The 20,903-nt window shown below is 30.5% G+C and overlaps 4 protein-coding genes across 4 annotated transcripts; 1 reads left to right on the forward strand and 3 right to left on the reverse strand.

Moving 5' to 3' along the window:
• Positions 1-394: 394 nt before the first annotated feature.
• On the reverse strand, positions 395-3,647 carry LOC111285239 (cytochrome P450 714C2-like). The gene is made up of 3 exons (XM_089761771.1): positions 3,162-3,647; positions 1,520-2,140; positions 395-1,395 (listed from the first exon to the last, which is right to left on the reverse strand). Exons 2-3 carry the CDS (start codon positions 1,759-1,761, stop codon positions 1,050-1,052), a joined length of 588 nt encoding a protein of 195 aa, XP_089617897.1. The 5' UTR covers positions 1,762-2,140; positions 3,162-3,647; the 3' UTR covers positions 395-1,049.
• Positions 3,648-3,789: 142 nt separating this feature from the next.
• LOC111285233 (histone H2B-like) lies at positions 3,790-4,558 on the reverse strand. Its single transcript, XM_022874562.2, has one exon. It carries the CDS (start codon positions 4,475-4,477, stop codon positions 4,022-4,024), a length of 456 nt encoding a protein of 151 aa, XP_022730297.1. The 5' UTR covers positions 4,478-4,558; the 3' UTR covers positions 3,790-4,021.
• Positions 4,476-6,382, forward strand: LOC149518330 (pentatricopeptide repeat-containing protein At3g09650, chloroplastic-like). Its single transcript, XM_089761536.1, has 4 exons — positions 4,476-4,533; positions 5,738-5,803; positions 5,919-6,116; positions 6,186-6,382. Exons 1-4 carry the CDS (start codon positions 4,476-4,478, stop codon positions 6,380-6,382), a joined length of 519 nt encoding a protein of 172 aa, XP_089617662.1.
• A 1,151-nt stretch (positions 6,383-7,533) lies between these two features.
• Positions 7,534-9,673, reverse strand: LOC111285236 (actin-depolymerizing factor 2). Its single transcript, XM_022874566.2, has 3 exons — positions 9,481-9,673; positions 8,051-8,316; positions 7,534-7,948 (listed from the first exon to the last, which is right to left on the reverse strand). The coding sequence occupies exons 1-3, from the start codon at positions 9,481-9,483 to the stop codon at positions 7,798-7,800; spliced, it is 420 nt and encodes a 139-aa protein (XP_022730301.1). The 5' UTR covers positions 9,484-9,673; the 3' UTR covers positions 7,534-7,797.
• Between the last annotated feature and the right edge of the window lie 11,230 nt (positions 9,674-20,903).

Genomic DNA, 20,903 nt, shown 5'->3' on the forward strand with positions numbered 1-20,903 from the left:
AAGGTGAAACGACGTCGTACAACTTGGTCCTCATGTTGAAATTATCCTTTGAACGTTTATTTATTTGGTTTGCTTTAAATTTGATCGTCCTACAACTTGTTCCTCCTCTAAATTTGATTAGATGCCAACCCTCCTATAAAAAAATAATAAAAAACTGGAGACAAACCTTATTAGCATAGATATAAATGCAACTTTAACGACCCACAAAAACAATTAACAAGCTAAAATGTAAAGAGTCAAATGTTAGATTGTTTTGACTCTGGCATAAGCAGTTTTAAGTTGTAAAAATATCTTGACCACAAATTCTAATTAACAATATATATATACACACACATATATATACACAGATATATATATATATATATATATATGAGAGTGCTGCACTATAATCTGCTTTTCGATTATAATCAAGCATTGCTTCACTTGTGGTTTAAAACCAAAAATGCCAGATACAAATACAGCCCACTTTTGAGCAACTGTAACAATCATTAATTCTATGCACAGTCATTTACTTAGTCTAGTGGGGTAGTTATTTATTAACATCTTTAATAGGGACAGCACTCGTACCTTTTCAACAAGGAGATTTACTCCAAATTCAGGCTCTATCAGCAAAGCATACTGAGGAGGTGGCACTAGCTGTCTAAGATGATGAGACTTAAGTTAGACAGAATGATAGCAAATAACACCTGAAGCTCTGTCTTCGCAAGGCTCCGGCCAGGACACACTTGAGCCCCTATGCAAAGTGGTATGTAGGCTTCAGAAGATTTGCATGCTCTAGAAATGCCATTAGCAAACCTCTCAGGATTGAACTTTTCAACATCAGGTCCCTAAAATTTAGGATCAAAGTGCAACTCTAGCAACCATAACCAAATATTAAACCCTTTTGGAATTTCAATATTTCCAAGCTTCAAATTTTGCAAGGTTTGCCTTGAAACAAATACCATTATAGGGTAAAGTCGCAACAACTCTAGAACAACCATTCTTGACAGCACCAAATGAATGGAATTTGGGGTTAGAAGTCAGAACATCTCATGGTAATTGACAGGCCTTCAAATCATGCTATTACATACCGCTTTCATCTTGTGAAGCATCTCGAAATTTAGGATGCCATCCTTACTCACTTCTAAGACCTCAGTAGGTAAACGAGTCTGCCATTCAGAATGTGAGGCCAATAACATTAGACCCCATATGGCAGCAACAGGAGTAACTTCAGAGGCAGGGATGCAAATGTCCTTGCAGTTGTCTACTATGAACTGATCAGCTGTGGATGGCCCAAGATCAACACTCTGGGAACCTTCGATGATCACATGCAATAAGTCTTTAGAAGCAGATTCAGTGTGCTTTACTATATCCATAATTGTTGAATGAATCTCCTTCTCAAGCCTCCGAATCTCTCTGTTCTTTTCAGTGGGAAAAACAGAACGAGTTTGAGCATGGAAAGAGACGTTTGACCTCAAATTGCAATAGAAGCACCTAATACACACCAGGATGAAACAGAAATATAGCTCGAAGAGCATACCTGTAAAAAGGGATACCACTAAGTATAGTTGGTGTGCTCATAGCACTAATAAAAGCTAGAGATTTTGGAAATATCTCCATTCCCTTGTGCCATTCATCCCAAAAAACATTTGTACTAATATATGAAGCGAAGCTTCTGACATGGTCATCAACTCTGACATCTGCAATCCTACCATTGGCTTCCATTATGTTCCCCCGTGATTTCACCAGTTCCCCACCGGACTCTACCATCAGTTGTAGCATGTCCTGCAAGTTTCACAGAATTTCGTCCAAAAAACAAGCATAAAGAAGAGACTTCTTATCACCAGCTAAAGTGATCAATATCTTAAATAAACATATAGCCTCAACCTCTCAGAAGTTTTCACCACTTGACATGTACCCTGACCTTGTTCACAAAAAGATGGGGGCGATAGTTTTTCTCTGATGGGGTCAAATTGAGCCATTTGTGGTGGTAAGGCCCATGCCTGGCAAAGCTCTTCAACTTTTTCCAGGTAAGCAGGTTTCCCCATACCCATTGATGTGAAGCAGTTTTTCCCTTACAAAGTAAGTGTTGGCTACTTACAACTGTGACTGTTGTAATGATTCAATTGATTATAGATAGAGGGAATCTCAGAATTCAACTCTGAAGTAGCATTCCATACAAACGACAAGATTATAGAATGTCGACAACAAAGTAATTAATAAGAAATTTCTGTGGTGTTGATGCAATGACATAAACAAAAAAAATGATCAAATTAATTAAAGGCATTGTGGTTGTTCATCCAAAAAAAAAGGAAAAGGAGGTTAATGACTTCTAAGGATTTAATTTCGTAGGCATCTAAACTAATAGAAGTATATGAAAGTTAAAGGCACTGTAGTTGCATATCCAAAAGAAAATAGCATTCTAGTTGCTTGAACTATAAGGCATTTAGTTTATGGCATAAATTTAGCAATGTAAGATTAATTCTTCTTCATTATGAATCTGATAATATTAGAGAAACTCAATGCGGATTATCAACAAATAAGACAATATAATGAATTACTAGATCATATACTCTATAATATAAGATCAACTAAAAGAATTAAGAATGATAAGTTCATAGCAAAGAAAAAGATGATCATGATCTCAAATACAAAACAAGTAAAATTAAGCCAAAGGTGTCATTTAGTCTAGTTGAGACAATCTTTTCTGATCATTCAAAAGATTTATAATCAGAATTTATCTTTACTAAAGATAGAGAAAGTATGAAAGTAGAGAGAAATTAATTTACCTCTGGATCCTGATAGCTAACTTAGCTACTAAATATTAAAAACAAAAGTCAAATTCAAACAAATCATTTTTTTTTCTAAGAGCAGTTCATGACCAAATAGACAGACTAACAGAATCAACTACCCAGGAGGGAGAACCCTCCCAAATTAATTTGATAGCACCATGCCTCGGCACAAATGCACAATTAAGTGGGGACAAAATTGCATTATCAGAAAGCCAGTGATAAGGGTCGGAGGCAACAAACAACCTTTGTTTGGACATGTTAGTTGGGGGCGGCCTACTCAACTCTTCAGGCCTACAGGTCTAGTTTTTGAGGGCCGAAAAGAAATGAAAGAGACAACTATAATATGGTAATCAACAAACAAAAGAAAAAGAGGAAGAAAAGGACAAATACCAAATTTGTTCGTCCACTGCTTGAAATATGAAAAGAGATTCGTTAAGAGAAAACGAGTATTGGAACCTCGGAATTATGAACAACCAGCAGCCTGTTCCATGCCAGGATTTTCCTCAAAATAAAATAAGCTATGGAATCTTTAATCCCTTGCCTTCAAATAACCAGTACACAACTTTCAGCCTTCTCCTAGAAAAGGAAAATTACCATATGTTAAACGCTAGTAAAGAAATGGATAGAAATAATTTTTTCATTTCTATCCCCTTCTCAAGTTCTTCCTTGCACAAATACATAACCATGTTACTATAACTGAAAATGAGGGCAGGACACAACTCTCAAGGCCACTAAAGAAAGATGGAAGCTCAATTTGTTATTCAGGAAAATTGTTTGAAAAAAGGAAAAAGAATCAATTTTAAAAGAAAATACATGAAACATATACTAGAACGTAACATGGCGAGAAAGTAGTTTTGTTAATTAAACCAAACCCTTTCAAATAACTTAAATAGTAGCACAAACAGAAAACCACTTTGATTCATCATATGAAACCCTTCTATAGATTTCTTCAAAGCATCACAAAGAATGCATTTGAAACTATATCCTTTCATAGATTTCCATCATTCACTCAAAATAATTTATAGAACAAAAAGAAAAGCATTTTCATTCCAGCCATTTTAAATCCATCAGTACCATGTACTTACTTACATTCATCAAAGTTACATTAACCAGCAAAAGAAAAAGAAACCAAAAAAAAAAAAGGAAACTTCAACTAAAACTACCATAAACTCTCAACCTAGCATCCCAAATTCCATCAAATTCACAAAATCCCCACAAATACGGAAACCCCAACTTTTTCACACCCTAATTCAAGAGCTAGTAAACTTCGTCACCGCCTTAGTGCCTTCAGAGACGGCATGTTTGGCAAGCTCTCCAGGTAGTACAAGTCTAACAGCAGTCTGGATTTCCCTGGAAGTAATCGTGGGCTTCTTGTTATACCTTGCGAGTCTAGAAGCTTCTTGAGCAAGCTTCTCGAAGATATCGTTGATGAAACTGTTCATGATTCCCATAGCCTTGCTTGAGATCCCGATATCTGGGTGGACTTGCTTCAGGACCTTAAAGATGTAGATCTTGTAGGTCTCCACGCTCTTCTTGGCCCGCTTCTTCTTCTTGTCTCCAGCGGCTGCGCCTTCCTTCGGAAGCTTCTTGCCGGCCTTTGGCTTCTTCTCTGCTGGAGTTTTCTCGCCGACGGTGGTCTTTTTCTCCTCCGTTGGCTTTTCAACTGGTTTCTTCTCGGCTGGCTTTTTCTCTGCTTTTGGCGCCATGGAGAATTCCTTTTGTTTTTTGGTAAACAAAGAACGTTATGCTAAGGCAAGGTCGAGTAATGCTTTCTGAAGTTTGGTTCTGAATTGGGAGAAACGATGAGTTGGGGTTTGATATTTATCGAACGGAAAGAAACGATTTGATTGGACTGTTTGAAGAGACGCGGATCGATGACGTGTAGATTTACTACCGTTAGATTAGGGATTTGGATCGACGGCCTGGAAAGTTGCGTGAAGGATAGTTTAGGAGGGAAATAACGTGGAGACGTGGCATACGGTGATTGGTAGGCATTATGGGATTTGGATCGGTGAGCTAGGATTGAGCGCGGATTCAGATTTTGGACTTTCCAGACGGTTTGGCTGCCCGCCCAACGGAAAATCTATCATATCAAATCCCATTTTTATTTAAAAAAAATGTTTCTTTTTCGACTAGTAAATACGGTAATTCATATATTTATATATATAAAATATTAAAATTTATATATTTACGGCACATTTTGTATAAAAGTTATATATTTTAATTTATTTATATAAAAATATAAAATATAATTATTATTTTATTAAATTTATATATAATAATTATTATTATTTTAAAATTATATCATATTTTAAATTATTAAACATACTTAACAATCAAATATATCAAATAAAAGTACCAACTTTAACTAGTGTATGTCAAGTGGAAGATAATTGAAGATATTATTTAACTGCAATTAATGATGCATATTTAACATCACAATTACTATTTTACCTACGATGATTAAATTTTAAGATTCGAAACTTTATTCTTTTTTATACTTCCAATGTGTGTGCAAAAAGAATATATATTTATGTAATTGTATTCGGAAATTTATATAAATTTTTTTTTATTTTAAAAGAATATTACATGATTGATAGTAATAACAATTTTCATTCACGTTCTAACTTCATGATCGCTCATTCTTATTACGTGTGTATGAGAAAACGTGTAAACAGCTCGCGGTGTGTTATAATATATGCTATAAACACATTTTAACAGAGATGATCATAATATATGTCATTCTTGGTTGAAATCGGGTAAATGTGTTATTTGGTATTCAAAATATATTATTTAACAAATTGATACCTAATATAAAAAAATTTACAATTAAATACTCGAATTTTAATTTCATCAAACATTTTACTTCATTGACTAAAAACGTTAATCAAAATATAAATTAACTAATCAATAAGTAACACGTCGTTGTTCTAATTTAAAAATAAAAGTAACACTTGGTCTTTTAGAGGAGATGGATGATCAAGGATTGAACCCAGACAATGTGAGATACACAAGCATGATCGATGCAAATGGTAAAGCAGGAAATCTTAGGAAGGCCTTTGGGCTTTGGGATATTATGATTGGTGAAGGATGCATTCCAAATGTTGTGACATATACTTGCTCTTATAAATGTCTTATGTAAGGCAGGTTTCATGGATAAAGCTGAGCTTCTTTATAAAGAAATGCTGGTCGGTAATTTTGTTCCAAATCAGATAACATATGGTTGTTTCATTGATTATCTCACAAAGGAAGGAAATATGGAGAAAGCTGTAGAGCTTCACAATGCTATTGTTAAAGGGGTTTCAGCTAACCCGGTCACATATAATATGCTTATCCGTGGCTTTTGTAAGTTGGGTTGACTTAAGGAGGCCATGGAGCTTTTAGTTGGAATGACTGATAATGGTATTTTCCCAGATTGTATTGCTTATTCAACTATAATTTATGAGCACTGCAGAAGGGGTAGTTTACAGGAAGCTATCCAGTTGTGGGACTCTATGCTAAATCAGGTTATAAAGCCAAATACGCAGGCATATAATTTTTTGATATGTGGTTGTTGCATGGCTGGAGAACTGAAAAAGGCATTTGAATTGCGTGATGACATGCACAGATGAGGTGTTAAGCCAAATCAGGTTACACATTGTAGTCTTGTTCATGGATATGGAACGCATTTGAAGAATTCGTATATGAACATTGATGAGTAATATGCTTGAAAAACGTTTTTTATGATTCAACTTTTGACAGGAAACTGTACAGAGTTCCCAGACCTCTTTTTATGGGGTTGGCCATGACAGATAGCATTATTTCTCTAGCATTATTTCTCATCCAGAATGAATGATGGTTTAAGGTCAATTGTCTCACCCAGCAAATGACCAGTTCGTCCACTGCTGAACAGAAGACGGTATTCTCTGGATGATGTAACCTTGTAAAAATGGATCGTAACACACGGCTGAAGGATGCCCAAAAAGCTTACTAAAGCTTTACCATTCATTCAACAATAATAAAAAAAAAGCCTTACCATTAATTAGATCACATGTAAATCGAGGTAATAAGCACGACAAGGGCCTCACTTGCCTAGTTAGTATTAACTTCTTCGACCAGGGCAGTTAATGTGAAAGTGAATGACAGTGTCAGGGCCTTCAACTTTCCAAGTGCCACCTCGCAGAGAACCTGTTGGTTTTTATTTAGATTGGCTGTAGCCATCAGCATCCTGTTAAAGATGCAATCTATCTTCACCCAAATAATTAATGTGCATACTTGTTTGGTTTCATTACCATGATGAGAAAGGACAGACCACCTGAAAGCCCCGAGTAAATTCACAAGCTTGTCACTTACCACAACACGTGGTTACGCCATACAGGAGACTTAATTTGGATCACTTTGTCTATTGGCAGTAAGCTTTCATCGAGTCTGATGGCCACAGACAAAGCCTGATGCTTTGCTCCTCCAGTTTAAAAACTGGTTTAATTGCCTAACTGGATAAGAACATGAGTTATTGCTCTGGTCAAGCATCCATTAACTTCAATTTAAATGAAATTTAAAAGAACAAAACAGATTTTAGAAATCAGAAATGTTTCCACTACAAAGAAAATATGACCGAATGCATTTATATTTCATCCGCATTTCACATTAAATCCTCGGCAAACAAATAGAATCAAATAATGCAGGCCACCATTTTAATCCACATAAGCACCAGCGTGTCATGTGAGTAACCAAACATCCATTTTTATAGTTGCAAAAACAAACCCTCAAAAAGAGTGTATCATACCCCTGAAGAAGATAGACTTTTGTTTATTGACTCATCTGTAAGACAGTCATATATAACTTCCACGCATAACAAATCATAAGATATAAATGGAAAAACACTAAACTTGTTCTAGACAATGACTTCAATATAAAACTTGAATAACAAACCAAGATCATAATTTAGTCAGGTTGATACCGCCCCACACAACCTATTAACATTTCACTTAAAGCAAAAGCAGAATGCATTTGAATATCTCCAATTCTGCCTCTTGGAGTCTCCCATTTAGCTGGCACGGCTCCTTATAACATCAAGTCCCATTTCCGTGGGATCAGTTGCCTGCAGCTCTACTTGAATACCATCCAACTCTCTCTTGAACCTGTCCTTGGAGCTTGCATAAATCATCTTGCTTCTCACCCTTGATGTGTCAGGAGACCTTCATCAGAAGAACAAGAAACACAAACAGCAATGATCAAAATGCACTAAAGCTTGGGAATAATCGTAAAAACCACTAACAGTTTTAAGCATATAATAATACCATGCAATGAAGAAAATCCTGCTTTTCTGGCAGTTCTCAGCAGTCACAAAGTCAAAATCATATACAGCATATCGACACTCATCAGCAGGGAGGCTTGCAGTGAAATCCTCGTAGCTTTGAGTTGGCTCACCAACCTTTTCCACAACAACCTGCTTTTGTTTCTCCTCAATCTTGAATACTATGAAGCGGTAAGTCCTTTTAGCCTTTAACTCTAGAAATTTCAGCTTGCAGTCATCATGCACAGCCATCCCAGAAGCTGCGTTAGCCTGTAATAGAATGGACAGAATACATAAGCTTTCTTACAAAAATGACCCCTTCAAATTATATATGGCCAATTAATCCATCAGCTTTTCCTAAGCCATTTTCCCCTTGGCAAGCATTCCCAAGAAATGAAGTCATAAATAGGCTAATTAAAGAAATCCCATGTTTTTGAGTTCTATCCCATTTAGAAAAGAATAGAAAGACAGGTCAACGACTCAAAACATTACTACCATTCCCACACTCCTCAAAATGAAAGCCCAACTTCCTTAATCAACCCACAAAACTAACAATCCGGATCGACCACATTGATCCAATCCCACCTATTTTCCAGGGTTTTGATAATGAACCAAAGTTTGAAATCACCCAAAATTCTTACACATTTAACAGGCCTAAATGCCAAATTCCAATCTTAGAGTATTAACTAACTGGGGCCACTATGAGAGATGAACGCCAATGACTTTATTTGTGATAAATTCAAGCAACAACAACAATAATAAAAGTAGTTGAGAAGATATGTCACGGGTCATCAATAGGGCACCGCTTCTGCGGTGATGCATATCCGCCTGTGGGGGGCAAAAAAACTAAGGTATTTGAGAAAGTGTGAGTAAAACAATAAATCGAAATTCAAATACATCATCTATCCACAATGAACATTGGAAGAATCATCAACAAAATCCCATTTTGAAACAAAAGCCAAGGAAGATATACTGATTAAGAGGCGAATACTATACAATCAATAGTTAATTAAACATTATAATGCTTATTTATATTTGTATTCAAACATAAATTTTCAAAGGAATCAAAATGGCAGATCCATGGAAATTAACTAAAGCATTTTTTATCATACAAATTTAACAATCCAAAACGACAACAAGGCATGAAGAAAGAGATAAAAAAATAAATCAAAGCATGGAACGTTTAGTCTATCATCAAATCATCCATTGGATAAAAAGTTATAAAAATGCAAATCCAGCAATCAAATATTTTAAAATTTCAAAACTAAGTTAATCAACAGAAAACACAGAGATCTATGTTCAACATAAGTGATTAAACAGATCTACATTAATAAAAAATTTTAAAAATTTCTACAGTAAGTCAAAGAAGCATAGATCAAAGACCAAGACTTGAACTGAAAATCAACAAAAAAAAAAAAACGAAGAAAAACTCACCATGGCTTCTCTAGGTAGAACTTGCAGAGAGAAAATCTAGGGCAACAAAAATATCTAAAATGATGGAAGAGGGAATTTTGAGCTTTCTCAAGGAGACTGAGAGATAATAATAAAAGGATTCGCTTCCCTTTTCTTTTTTTTTTTTTCTTCTTTCCTTCGTGAAGTGAAATGTTTTATATTTTTGTTTTTTCTCTTTTTGGTGGCGCCACTCCGCTAAATATAATGATGGGGTCGTGCGAGACAACGAAGATAGAAAAGGTAGTCTGTCCAATGATAGTCTGACACGTAACTTAAAGTTGAAATGTCGGCTATGGCCCCAAGTTAGGTTGCTTTCGCGGTCGGTTTTCGACCGGGCTGCCACACATGAACAATGGACCGGTGTAGGCCCATGAAATTGTTGTGGTTATATGTGATGTGGAAAAAATTTGAAAATCAAGCCCAATTTTTGTTTAAAGTTGAAACAAAGCCCAATATACTAACGTTGGCAGAAGAAAGTTGAAACTTTAAAGTTTTTTATTTAATTATATTTTTACATTTTGTTAAAAAAAAAATACAACTATTTTTAGTTATTTTATGATACTTGATTTCTTTATTTATTTGAAACCTAATTTTTAAGTAAAAATATACAAGCATCTACCCTTTAACAAAATATTTGATTTTTTTAATGCAAAGTAAAAATTAATATGTAAGAAATGGAAAACCGCATAAGTATATTAATATTCATTTCATTCATTTTAAAATATAACGATAATGTCATATCAGCAAATCAATTACATGCCAACCAATAATTATGTCAACAATTAACTTTATTATTAATTCAACTAATAATAATAAATTGACATAGTAAGAGGTTTTTTTTTTCTGAAACAGATTATTTAATTTTCACAAATTATATTATAAAGATTAAATTTTAAATTTTAATTAAGTAGAGTGATTAATTGCATAATTTGACTTAAAATGATTCTTTTATTGAATTAACCCTTTGTAATCGAAGCAAACTATAAAGAAATACCAAGCCTTAAAGTATTAAACTGAAAATTTTTTATTCAAATTAACTTTGGTAATTGAAATAAGTCCACAATATTCTTTTTATTTTTCGAGATATAATGACAGATCAAAATATTGAATTAGAAATAATCAATCGAGAAATTTTGTGTTATGTTTGTTAAGAAATACCCAACCCCAATTTATGTCATTGGGAAGACCCTTTCTTCATTTTATTTGAAAACCTTAAGCAATTTTTTTTTCCCAACCCTAATCACCTCTAACCAGCCAATAAGCTTCATTGTCAGTCTATCTCTCGCCACGATTGCATTGTCGTGTACCTTCAACAACTTAATTTTAAATTTCTCTTTGATTTCTTCACTACAAGAAACTAGATAATTGGTGGCACTTTTTTAATGACGTTTTATTGAAAAAATGTCACAAAATTTCATGTTTTTTCAAATATAGTGGCATCTGTAATACAAACACCACTAAATCTATATTTAGTGACATTTATAAAATAAAACGTCACTAAATCTATATTTAGAGGAATTTATAAAATAAAATGCCGCTAATAATAAAAATTTGGTGACGTTTATAAAAAAAAAAAGCCACTAAATAATTTTTAAATTTTTAATAATGGTAAATGTAATTTTTTACAACTTTCTCCAATTCAAAATATTAAAATTTAGTAGCGTTTGTTTGTAGAAAATGCCTTTATTTGTTAGATTTATAGGTGTTTTGTCTATACAAACACCACTACATTTGTCCCCAAATTTAGTGAATTTCGAATCCCTAACTTCAAGCTTCAGTTTCATTATACTGTTTCTCTTTTCAGACTAACTACAATTTACTTTCCCTTTCCTTTAGCTTTTACTATTTTTTCAGCTTCATTCTACTATTTCATTTTCCAGCTTTTACTTTTCATTTCCTTTTTTTTTTTTTTTTTTGGTTTAAAATTTTTCTCTAAAGCCCATCTTATTCAAATACCCATTTGGAACCCATTATCCCCTTAATTTTTCCTATATTTTTTTTCTCTGTTCCTCTATCTGGGTTAGCAGTAGAGTTATCATTATAAGGGTCTTACAAGCCCTAAAAAAGACACTAGAGAATACATCTTTGAAAGCCCTTACGCCAATTGCTGTAACTCTTATGTTTTTCTCTTACATATGTTGCAAATGTAGGTCATCTTCTTGTAACAAGCAAGCTAGATTTTTTGGCATAACAATGTGATTACAGATACTAAATTGGTAAAAAGGTAAACTATGTGTAGTTAAATTTTTTTTTTGTTGTTTGCTGATGTATTTTGCACATTAAAAGGCTAAAACTAACACAGTACTAGTTTACCTATTGCCTCATTTGCATACCAATAGTGTTTTTTTTCTTAATTACCATTAAATAGTAGATAATCTGAGAGAATGGTTGAATAGGATGATGTTTGAGCCAGAGTAGAACTCAATGATAGGGCTAACTACTTGGAAGTCCTATGTGTTATGGTGGACTTTTCCTTTTCACCATACTTATCTTGGTTAAATATGTATAACTAAAGGTTTTTACCCTTAATGTTTCAGCATAACCAATGATTTTATCTTTCCATAACAAAAAGAGGTATCATTATCCTAGATCACTGGTTTTCTTCATTTGTAAGTATAATTTTTAGCTAGCAATTTTAGGTTTATCAATACATGAAGTTTCCCACAGTTAGATGAAAGTAGGCAGGAAATATGAAACTAAAATCCTAGCTCCCCAAGTCACTTTCCAAACAACTAACTATCTAAGCAGACGATATTCAAATAGCTAATTCATTCTATTGTCATTTTTCTTATGAAAACAACAAATTAATGTTGTCACAAACCCAACAAAAGAAAGTATAAAACCAACAAAGTCTCATTTTGCCTTGCTTTTCTCTTTTTTCTAAGAACTCATAAAAAACCCCTTAAAATATTGATGCAAGTTATTGCACAGCGTGAAGGGGATTTGAGACCTTATGATTGGGGTAAATGTGTGAGTATTGGAGTTTAAATTACTTAAGAAAAGTGTGGTACCTCACTTTTAGGCCAAATTTATTTGGACAACTGTTTTATTAGCTGTGGTTACTATCCAAATGGAATACCAGATAACTTAAATCAAGGTAAACTCAATATGTAAAGTGAAAATGAGATTGAAATGGGAAAATTTTTAATGTTTGATTTTATTACTGTGATTGAGGCATGCAAAACATGGCCTTGCTGTTATAAACTTGTTGGCTAAAACTCATCAATTGTGAGATTACTATTTAATAATTATCAATATATTTTTTGAATTGCACAATAGAATTAAAAGATTAATATTTTTATTTTTTAAAAAATAGGCATTATCAATATGACCTTGCCAATACTATGACTTTGTCAATCCTCTTATTAATAATTAATTTTGGATAAAATGAAAATTATTAGAATGATTTTTCAATTGTTTATTCTAATAATTATTAGAATGATCTATAAAATGGTAATATTTGTATTACGGATGTTTGATGTTTAAGTGGAGCTCTATAATTTTTTTTTTAGTTTTTGTTATTATAATAAATAAGCCCACTATAAATAACTTTATTTTAATTGATTTGTTGATGAATATATTTTGCTTAAACTTTTTTGTTACCTAAAATTTTCTCATCTCATCTTGGTATTTGTTTTGTTTGTTTTTTCAGATTATAATGTTTGATGAGACAACTTAAACTTGCTTGAAAAGATTTGTTATGCATCAAAACCATCAACAATAGAAGATAGAGAACCAAAAAAAGATAACTATAGTCATTTGTGAATACTATAAAGAAATTATTTGTTGCATACTTAATCTTCCTCTGTTACACTGTAGGTTTCTAGATGTATGAATATTCGATTAAAAATTGTATAAATTTTTTGTTGATGTTATCTCTATTTCTTTTTTGCATTGTTTAAGAAATATGATATCAACGCATAACACATAATAGGTTCATTTTTTTTTTTTGCATTGTAATAGGCTATCTCTGATATCATCTTGTTATTATTTTTGGTTTAATACTTAATATAATTAAGTATCTTACAATTCATTTTCATATAATTTAATTATATAAATTTGGTCTGATAATATAATAAGTACTAAATGGATAAGAGTTGGATACAAAACTCAAGATTAAGTCAAGAGTAATGAGATAGAGTGAAATTTTTTTTCTTTATTTTGCATTTGAAAATACAAGTGAAGATATTATGCCCATGTTTGAGGAGTGCTAATATCGATTGGTAAATATGTGAAGTTAGTTTAGAACATTTAATTTGTATTGGATTTATTTTGGGATATGTTAATTGGTATTTTCATGAAGAATATGTGCCGTTAGGGTCATTAACTAGAGTTTTTTCAACTTCGAGGGCTCTCAAACACCAACATAATCCTATTAGACAAGATGACATTGAAGGCATGTTATGAAATGCTTTCAACATTCATAACCGATATTTTCATAATCTATCTCCCAAAAATGATGGATTTAACGAGTCAAATATTGAATGAATGAATTTTGTGAACTGAAAAAGGTGTAGGTGACCAACAACATACTAAAAAAGTATCAAAATTTTATTGATTGCTTGAAGATATGAATGAAGAAGTTTATTATGGATCTAAGCATTCAAGGTTATCTTTCTGTGTGAGTCTTTTTTACTTAAAATGCTTATGTGAATGGACAAAAAACTTTTTAACTTTATTATTAGAGTTTATGAAAGAAATATTTTTTTTTACAAAAATCTCTGAATCTTGTAAGGATTTAAATAAGATGATCAAAGATTTGGGTCTTGGATGTGAGAAAATTCATAGTTGTCTTAATGATTGCATGTTGAATTGAGGTGATAGAAAAAATCAAGAATCTTATCATGTGTGTGATAATTCTCGTTTGTTGGACACAAATTTTAATGAAAAATTGAATTATGATGATGATGAAGTCTATATAAAAAAAAAAGCCTATAAAGGTTTTACGATATTTTTCATTAATACCAATACTTCAATGACTCTTCATGTCTTCCAAAATTATAGATTCTATGAGATGACATCATGAAAAGTAGATGGATAATGGATCATTAAGGCATCCTATTGATTTTTTGGTATGAAAATAATTTTATTATAGGTTTTCAGACTTTGCTTTTGATCCTCAAAATATTATGCTTGGACTAGCATTGATGGATTCAACCCGTTCAAAGTGATGAATGCTTATTACAATACTTAACCAGTTGTATTACTTTCGTACAATTAGCCACTATAGATTGCTATGAAACAACAGTAATTTATCTTATCTATGATAATTTATAAGAAGAAAAGTATAGATAATGATATAGACATATACTTATAACCTCTTATTAAAGAGTTAAAGTAATTAAAAAAATGAGTTGGGACCTATGATGCATAAAAAAAGATAGCTTTAATATGTGTGCTTTATTATGGACTATCAATGATTTTTTTGCTTATATGAATTTATCTTATTGAAGCATAAAAAGTCGTTATGCTTGTCCATGTTATGCTACGTAGACATGTTCAAAATGATTACCTAATGGTAGAAAGTTCAGTTATATGGCACATCATTGATGATTAGATGATAATTATCGATTTAGATTCTAAAAATATCTTTTTGATGAAACTAAAAAGTTGAGAAAAGTGCCCTTACCAATCAATGGGTCTAATATCTTATCAAAGTTAAAAGATATCAATTTCACTTATGAAAAATAACTTAATCAAGAAAAAGAGTGAGGGAGATCTTTGAAGATGTCCAACTTCTTATTACTCAAGTTGATGAAACTAATACTCAAGTTAGTGATATTAATGTTTAAAGTGATGAAAAAAAAGATGAAGAATATGGCACCAATAAGTCTAAGTTGTAAAAAAAAAGTATCTTTTTTTAGTTGCTTTATTAAGAATATAATTTATTATTTCATAACCTTGATATGATACACATAGAGAAGAATCAGGATAATTCTCAATATGAGTAAAAGATCAAATGATAACTTAAATAGTCGACTTTACCTAATTGATATGGGGATTCGTCATAACCTAAATTCAAAATTACTTTCCAATGGCAAATCTTGATTGCTTTCTGCTTGTTTTGGGATGTCTAACTTTAAGAAAGATAAGTTTTGCAAGGTTTGAAAAATATGAAAGTTTCGAATGGTTATACGTGAAATATATCAAAATATGTGAATCTGAAGAAGTGAAAACTTTTTTCATTGAAGTCATATGATTATCATATTTTGATATAAGACTTACTTTCTTTTACTTTATATTCATCAATGTTAAAGCGAGTTACTTCAGTGGTAATTGAATTGAGTAATATAGTTAAAGCTCTTTGTAAAAAAGTTAAAAATATGGAAGAGCTTGACAAACTTCTAAATCGAGTCACGATTACTTTATGCCATTTAAATAAGATTTTTTCTCTAAACTTTTTACTATTACGATGCATTTAGTTATCCACCTTTCATATGAAGAAAAAGTCGGTGGATAGATTTATTATCAATGGATATATCCTATCAAAATGTATTATTTTTTAATAGCTTGATTAGGTTGTTAGTGTCGATCATATCACTCTAGTTAAAAAGGTATATGGCAAATGTTTTATACTTTAGGTTTTAAGGAGATTAAAGTCTTATTGTCACAACAAACGTTATCAGAAAAGTTTTATTGCTAAAGAATATTTAGCAAAAAAGTGTATGACTTTTTGTTCTCATTATTTAGAAGATGTTGAAACGAGATTTAATACATCATCAAGAGATATTGGTATGCAGTATAGTAACTTTGCTTACACTTATCTTTTTTAAAATTTTAGACAACCAATAGTCAAAGCTAAAGTGGTGGAGTTAGATGATAAATCTTTGGCCCAAACACATCAATATGTTCTTTTCCATCATGACTTAATTGAATTATTTCGCACGTAAATTTTCCTGCGATAAAATAATTTATTGTATTTTCTTATTGTTAATACTTTATCTTAATGTATGTAATTAGTATAGAAATGATTTGAGAGCTTGTACATATTATCAACGATAAAACCCTAAAGAGCTTGATAAGTTGTTCACCGAAAACTTTCACGAATAGTTAAGAGCAATTGTAAGTAATGTCGTACTTTCCATTATGAGAATTCTACATAAAATGCTTAGGGTATAAATAAAATTAATAACATATATATATTTATTATACCTTTATAGGTTTAGAGTGAAAGGCTTGTTAGTAAAAAGGTAAAGTGTCTTTTACAATGATCGAACATGATTATGAAATGAAACAAATATTTCATCATTAATGGATTTAGATTTCACACTAAATCCCATAAAAGATTTAGAATAACATAAAATTTAGGAGTTGTTGTTACTTCATCAATTACTAGCTATGCTAATGCTAAGGACACAAACCTTTTAGAGGAAAATGTTGACTATTATGGCATGATTAATGACATCATTGAGTTAGATTCTTATGACAAGTGAAATGTTATCTTATTTTAGTGTGATTGGGTTGATATAAATAGTACGAGGGGTATTAAAAAAGATCAATTTGGATTTACAATTGTGAATTTCTCTTGATTAATTCATATCAGATAACAACTCATCGATGAACCTTATGTTTTTTCCTCTTAAGTTAAATAAGATTTTTTCCTTAAAGACTCTAGAAAATTGGGTTGGTTTATTGTTCTTTGTAACATACCTAGAGACTTATTTAATATGGGGTCAAATGCTAGAGATTATGTTGAACATAGAACTAAATGTTTTCCTTTTACTAAACCAAACTTGGATGAAAATATCTCCAGCACCTCTGCTCAGTGGGTTCGTAAATATGTTAATGAAGACATATATGAACCATGATGCATCAAATATATTTTGTAATTAGAGTGTTTAATAATGTAATATATGTTTATATGTAATTTATGTCGCATTCATTTTTGTATATTTATTGTATTGTAAATCATACATTACTTTTAATTGAATTAAATTGATATGTTCTTTATATATCATTGGTTATGATTTCTTAACTTCTCAATGTCTTTATATATGTTATTTACATATATTTTTTATATATTCACTTTTATGGTGCTGTTAAGTTACAATGCTGATGAATAGATTAAAAGGAATATATATAAGAGATATTAGTTCAAAATCGTCTATCGCACTTGTTGATATTGGCCAAAAACTAAATCTTTTGAAGGGGGATGTACCTATTATCAGTTCTAACCCTTCAATTGATACTAGATCCGACAATACATGAAGTCCAAGTTTAGATAGTATTCCCTCGTTGATTCTGCTTCTAATTTGAATGCAAGTATCATAAACCCCATATTTTGATTTCGATTATAATCATTAAAGTATTGGTAATTTACTAATTGATTTTTTATTTTTGTCGTTGATAACAATGGTAAACGAAGGACCAGAGGCCGAACAACTTTGAAGAAATTGTTTGCACTACCTCCTAATGAGTGTATTATAGTGTCTGTAAACTCTGATAAGTAATAATTGGTAAAGAGCCTCAACTATTAGTTGGATTTCTATGCATGATTACTCGTAATGGAATGACATTGCCTATTCATTATGAAACATGGCATAAAGCTCCAATAAAAGTTAAGGCTGATACTTTAAACTTTATTGAAGTATTAGTATAATTAATTACATATAAACATTAATTATTTTAAATTTAGTTTATTGATTATAACTTTTCTTTTTGTATTATTACAGTCAATATTTGTACTTGAAATACCAACTTCATTTGTGTTTAAGTCATTGAGAAATAAATGAAAGACTATAAGCGTAATTTGAAGAAAAAATATTTTGATCAAAATAGTATTATAGAGGCCACAATGAAAAACTACCTTGTAATGTGATTTGGTGGCAATATGAACAATTAATTAGAATTTGATTCTCAAGAAAAAGAAAAGTACTAATTTATAATTTATAATATTAGTTTTAATAATAAAGTGTTTTATAATTTTAATTGATAATATTTGTATTTTTATCATATACACAATTATTTTTTATGATAGGAAAGAGAAAATATTAGGGTTCATAGCAGAAAGCAACAAAAATATAGCCACATAAGTGAATCAAAAAGTTTTGCAAGAAAGCAAAAAGAAAAAGTAAATTTATGATATTAAACTTATTCGGATTAATGAACTTGGTTTCCATTACTAATATGTGTAAAAAAGTTACAATTTATATCTATTTAAGACTTTTGTACCATTAAAAAGCAAAAATATAAATTTACAATTATTGTTCTATTTTAACCGTTTTGATAGTTTCAATACATAATATTAAACTTGTCCGAATAATTAAACTTGATTTTCACAGTTGATATGTATGAAAAAGCTAACATTTACGCATGTTTAAGACTTTCTATGCCGTTAAAAAGTAAAATTACAAATTTGCTATTATTATTTTATTTTAACAGTTTGGATAGCTTCAATACATGATATTAAACTTGTCCAAATAATTGAACTTAGTTTTCACAGTTGATATGTGTGAAAAAGTTAATGTTTATGTCTGTTTAGGACTTTTTATGTCGTTGAAAGGTAAAAATATAAAATTACTATTATTGTTCTATTTTAACAGTTTTGATAGCTTCAATATATGATAATAAATTTGTCTGGATGATTGAACTTGGTTTTTATGGTTAATATGTGTGAAAAATTTGTCGTTTACATCTATTTAAAACTTTTTTTGTCGTTAAAAGATAAAAATACAAATTTGCTATTATTATTTTATTTTAACAGTTTAGATAGCTTCAATACATGATATTAAACTTATCCGAATAATTAAACTTGGTTTTCACAGTTGATATATGTGAAAAAATTAATGTTTAGTTTGTTTAGGACTTTTTACGTTGTTAAAAGGTAAAAATGCAAAATTGCTATTATTGTTTTATTTTAACAGTTTGGATAACTTCAATATATGATAATAAATTTATCCAAATTATTGAACTTGGTTTCTATAGTTGATAAGTATGAAAAAGTTACTTACGTCTATTTAGGACTTTTTTGTCGTTAAAAGGCAAAAATGCAAATTTGCTGTTATTATTTTGTTTTAACAGTTTGAATAGTTTCAATACATTATATTAAACTTGTCCAAATGATTGAAATTAATTTTCATGATTAATATGTATGAAAGGGCAAAATGTTGTTATTGTTTACATTTGTTTAAGACTTTTATGCTGTTAAAGGGCAAAAATATAATTTTACAGTTATATTTCTATTTTAACAATTTAGACATATTAAATACATAATATTAAAATTATTTGAATGTTTGAACTTGATTGACATGTTTGATATGTATGAATAAGTTGCAATTGATATGTATTTAACAATAACATATATTTTTATGTAAGAGATTGAGATAGGTGAAAATTGGACGTGTAAAATTTTTTCAATTAACTTACGTAAAAAAGATAAATCTTATCTGAATGTTGAAATACAAGAAATTATGATAATTTGTTAGATTTGTTTTATACAGAAAGTAAATATTTACTATTTTAAATATATTATGAATTAATTATTAACTTAATAATTTGATCTAATTAATTTACAAGAGAAAGCGAAAAAGAAAATGATGGTTGAGATTGAAGTAACATCTGATGGTTATGCCAATATGTAAGAATTTGAAAATTGAATTTTCAAATGAGTTACTGAAAAAAAAAGACATAGATAGATCTGAAGCCTTTGATTGGGTTTAACACCATATAGTTACTGTAGATGTAGCTCTCAGTAATTTACATTTTCAGTAAATCAATATTCGTGAGACATTTTCATATTGAGAGAGAGATTATAAATTATGCAACAACGTTTCCAACAAATAGAAGTAAAAAGAGAACACAAGTGTGCTAAAATTGAAGAACGTGCTATAATAGACCAAAAACATGCAAAATTTCAGCAATTGCATGATCAATTTGACATTTTTATGAATTTTGTGCAACAACAATTTTTAGAAACTAATCTAAATGGTCCACTAACTCATGTATTATATTTAGTAACTATTTACATTTTTTAATATAAAAATAGCTTATTATAAAGTGTTAAAACTTGTATTACTTTATTTAGTAGGTTATTGAGCACGCTACTGACCAAGATGAAAAAAATCCTTCATCAAATTACAGTATTTCAAATCTATGTAGTCATTAATAGCATATATTTTAAATTTTTTGTTAATGTACTAAAATAATTTGAATGTTATTGCATGTATTATTAAACTTTGTGTTACATACATATTTGAACAAATTATGTATTTATAATATTCAGTTTATGAATTTAAGTTTATTTTTATTTCTTTTAACATTTTTTATTTAATAATAATAATGAATATTAAAAGAAAATTTTTAAAAAAATAAAAAATTTAATTTAATAGCGCTTGTGTTTAAAAACACGGCTAAATACTGAATTTTAGCGACATTTGTCGTATAAAACGTTACTAAATTTTAACATT

This window comes from Durio zibethinus, chromosome 6 (genome assembly GCF_047325235.1).
Source record: "Durio zibethinus cultivar Kanyao isolate XHJ-2024 chromosome 6, ASM4732523v1, whole genome shotgun sequence".
NCBI lineage: Eukaryota > Viridiplantae > Streptophyta > Magnoliopsida > Malvales > Malvaceae > Durio > Durio zibethinus.

What these genes read in the sequence shown, in the direction of transcription:
- LOC111285236 (XM_022874566.2), bottom strand. An exon ending in AGGATTTTCTTCATTGCATG is followed by an intron (nt 7,949 to 8,050) that starts GTATTATTATAT and finishes CTTCTGATGAAG; the next exon opens with GTCTCCTGACACATCAAGGG.
- LOC149518330 (XM_089761536.1), top strand. Translation starts at nt 4,476, where the DNA reads ATGGAGAATTCCTTTTGTTTTTTGGTAAACAAAGAACGTTATGCTAAG. An exon ending in TTATGCTAAGGCAAGGTCGA is followed by an intron (nt 4,534 to 5,737) that starts GTAATGCTTTCT and finishes TTGGTCTTTTAG; the next exon opens with AGGAGATGGATGATCAAGGA. An exon ending in TATGCTTATCCGTGGCTTTT is followed by an intron (nt 6,117 to 6,185) that starts GTAAGTTGGGTT and finishes GTATTTTCCCAG; the next exon opens with ATTGTATTGCTTATTCAACT.
- LOC111285233 (XM_022874562.2), bottom strand. Translation starts at nt 4,477, where the DNA reads ATGGCGCCAAAAGCAGAGAAAAAGCCAGCCGAGAAGAAACCAGTTGAA.
- LOC111285239 (XM_089761771.1), bottom strand. Translation starts at nt 1,761, where the DNA reads ATGCTACAACTGATGGTAGAGTCCGGTGGGGAACTGGTGAAATCACGG. An exon ending in AGTGGTATCCCTTTTTACAG is followed by an intron (nt 1,396 to 1,519) that starts GTATGCTCTTCG and finishes TGAAAAGAACAG; the next exon opens with AGAGATTCGGAGGCTTGAGA.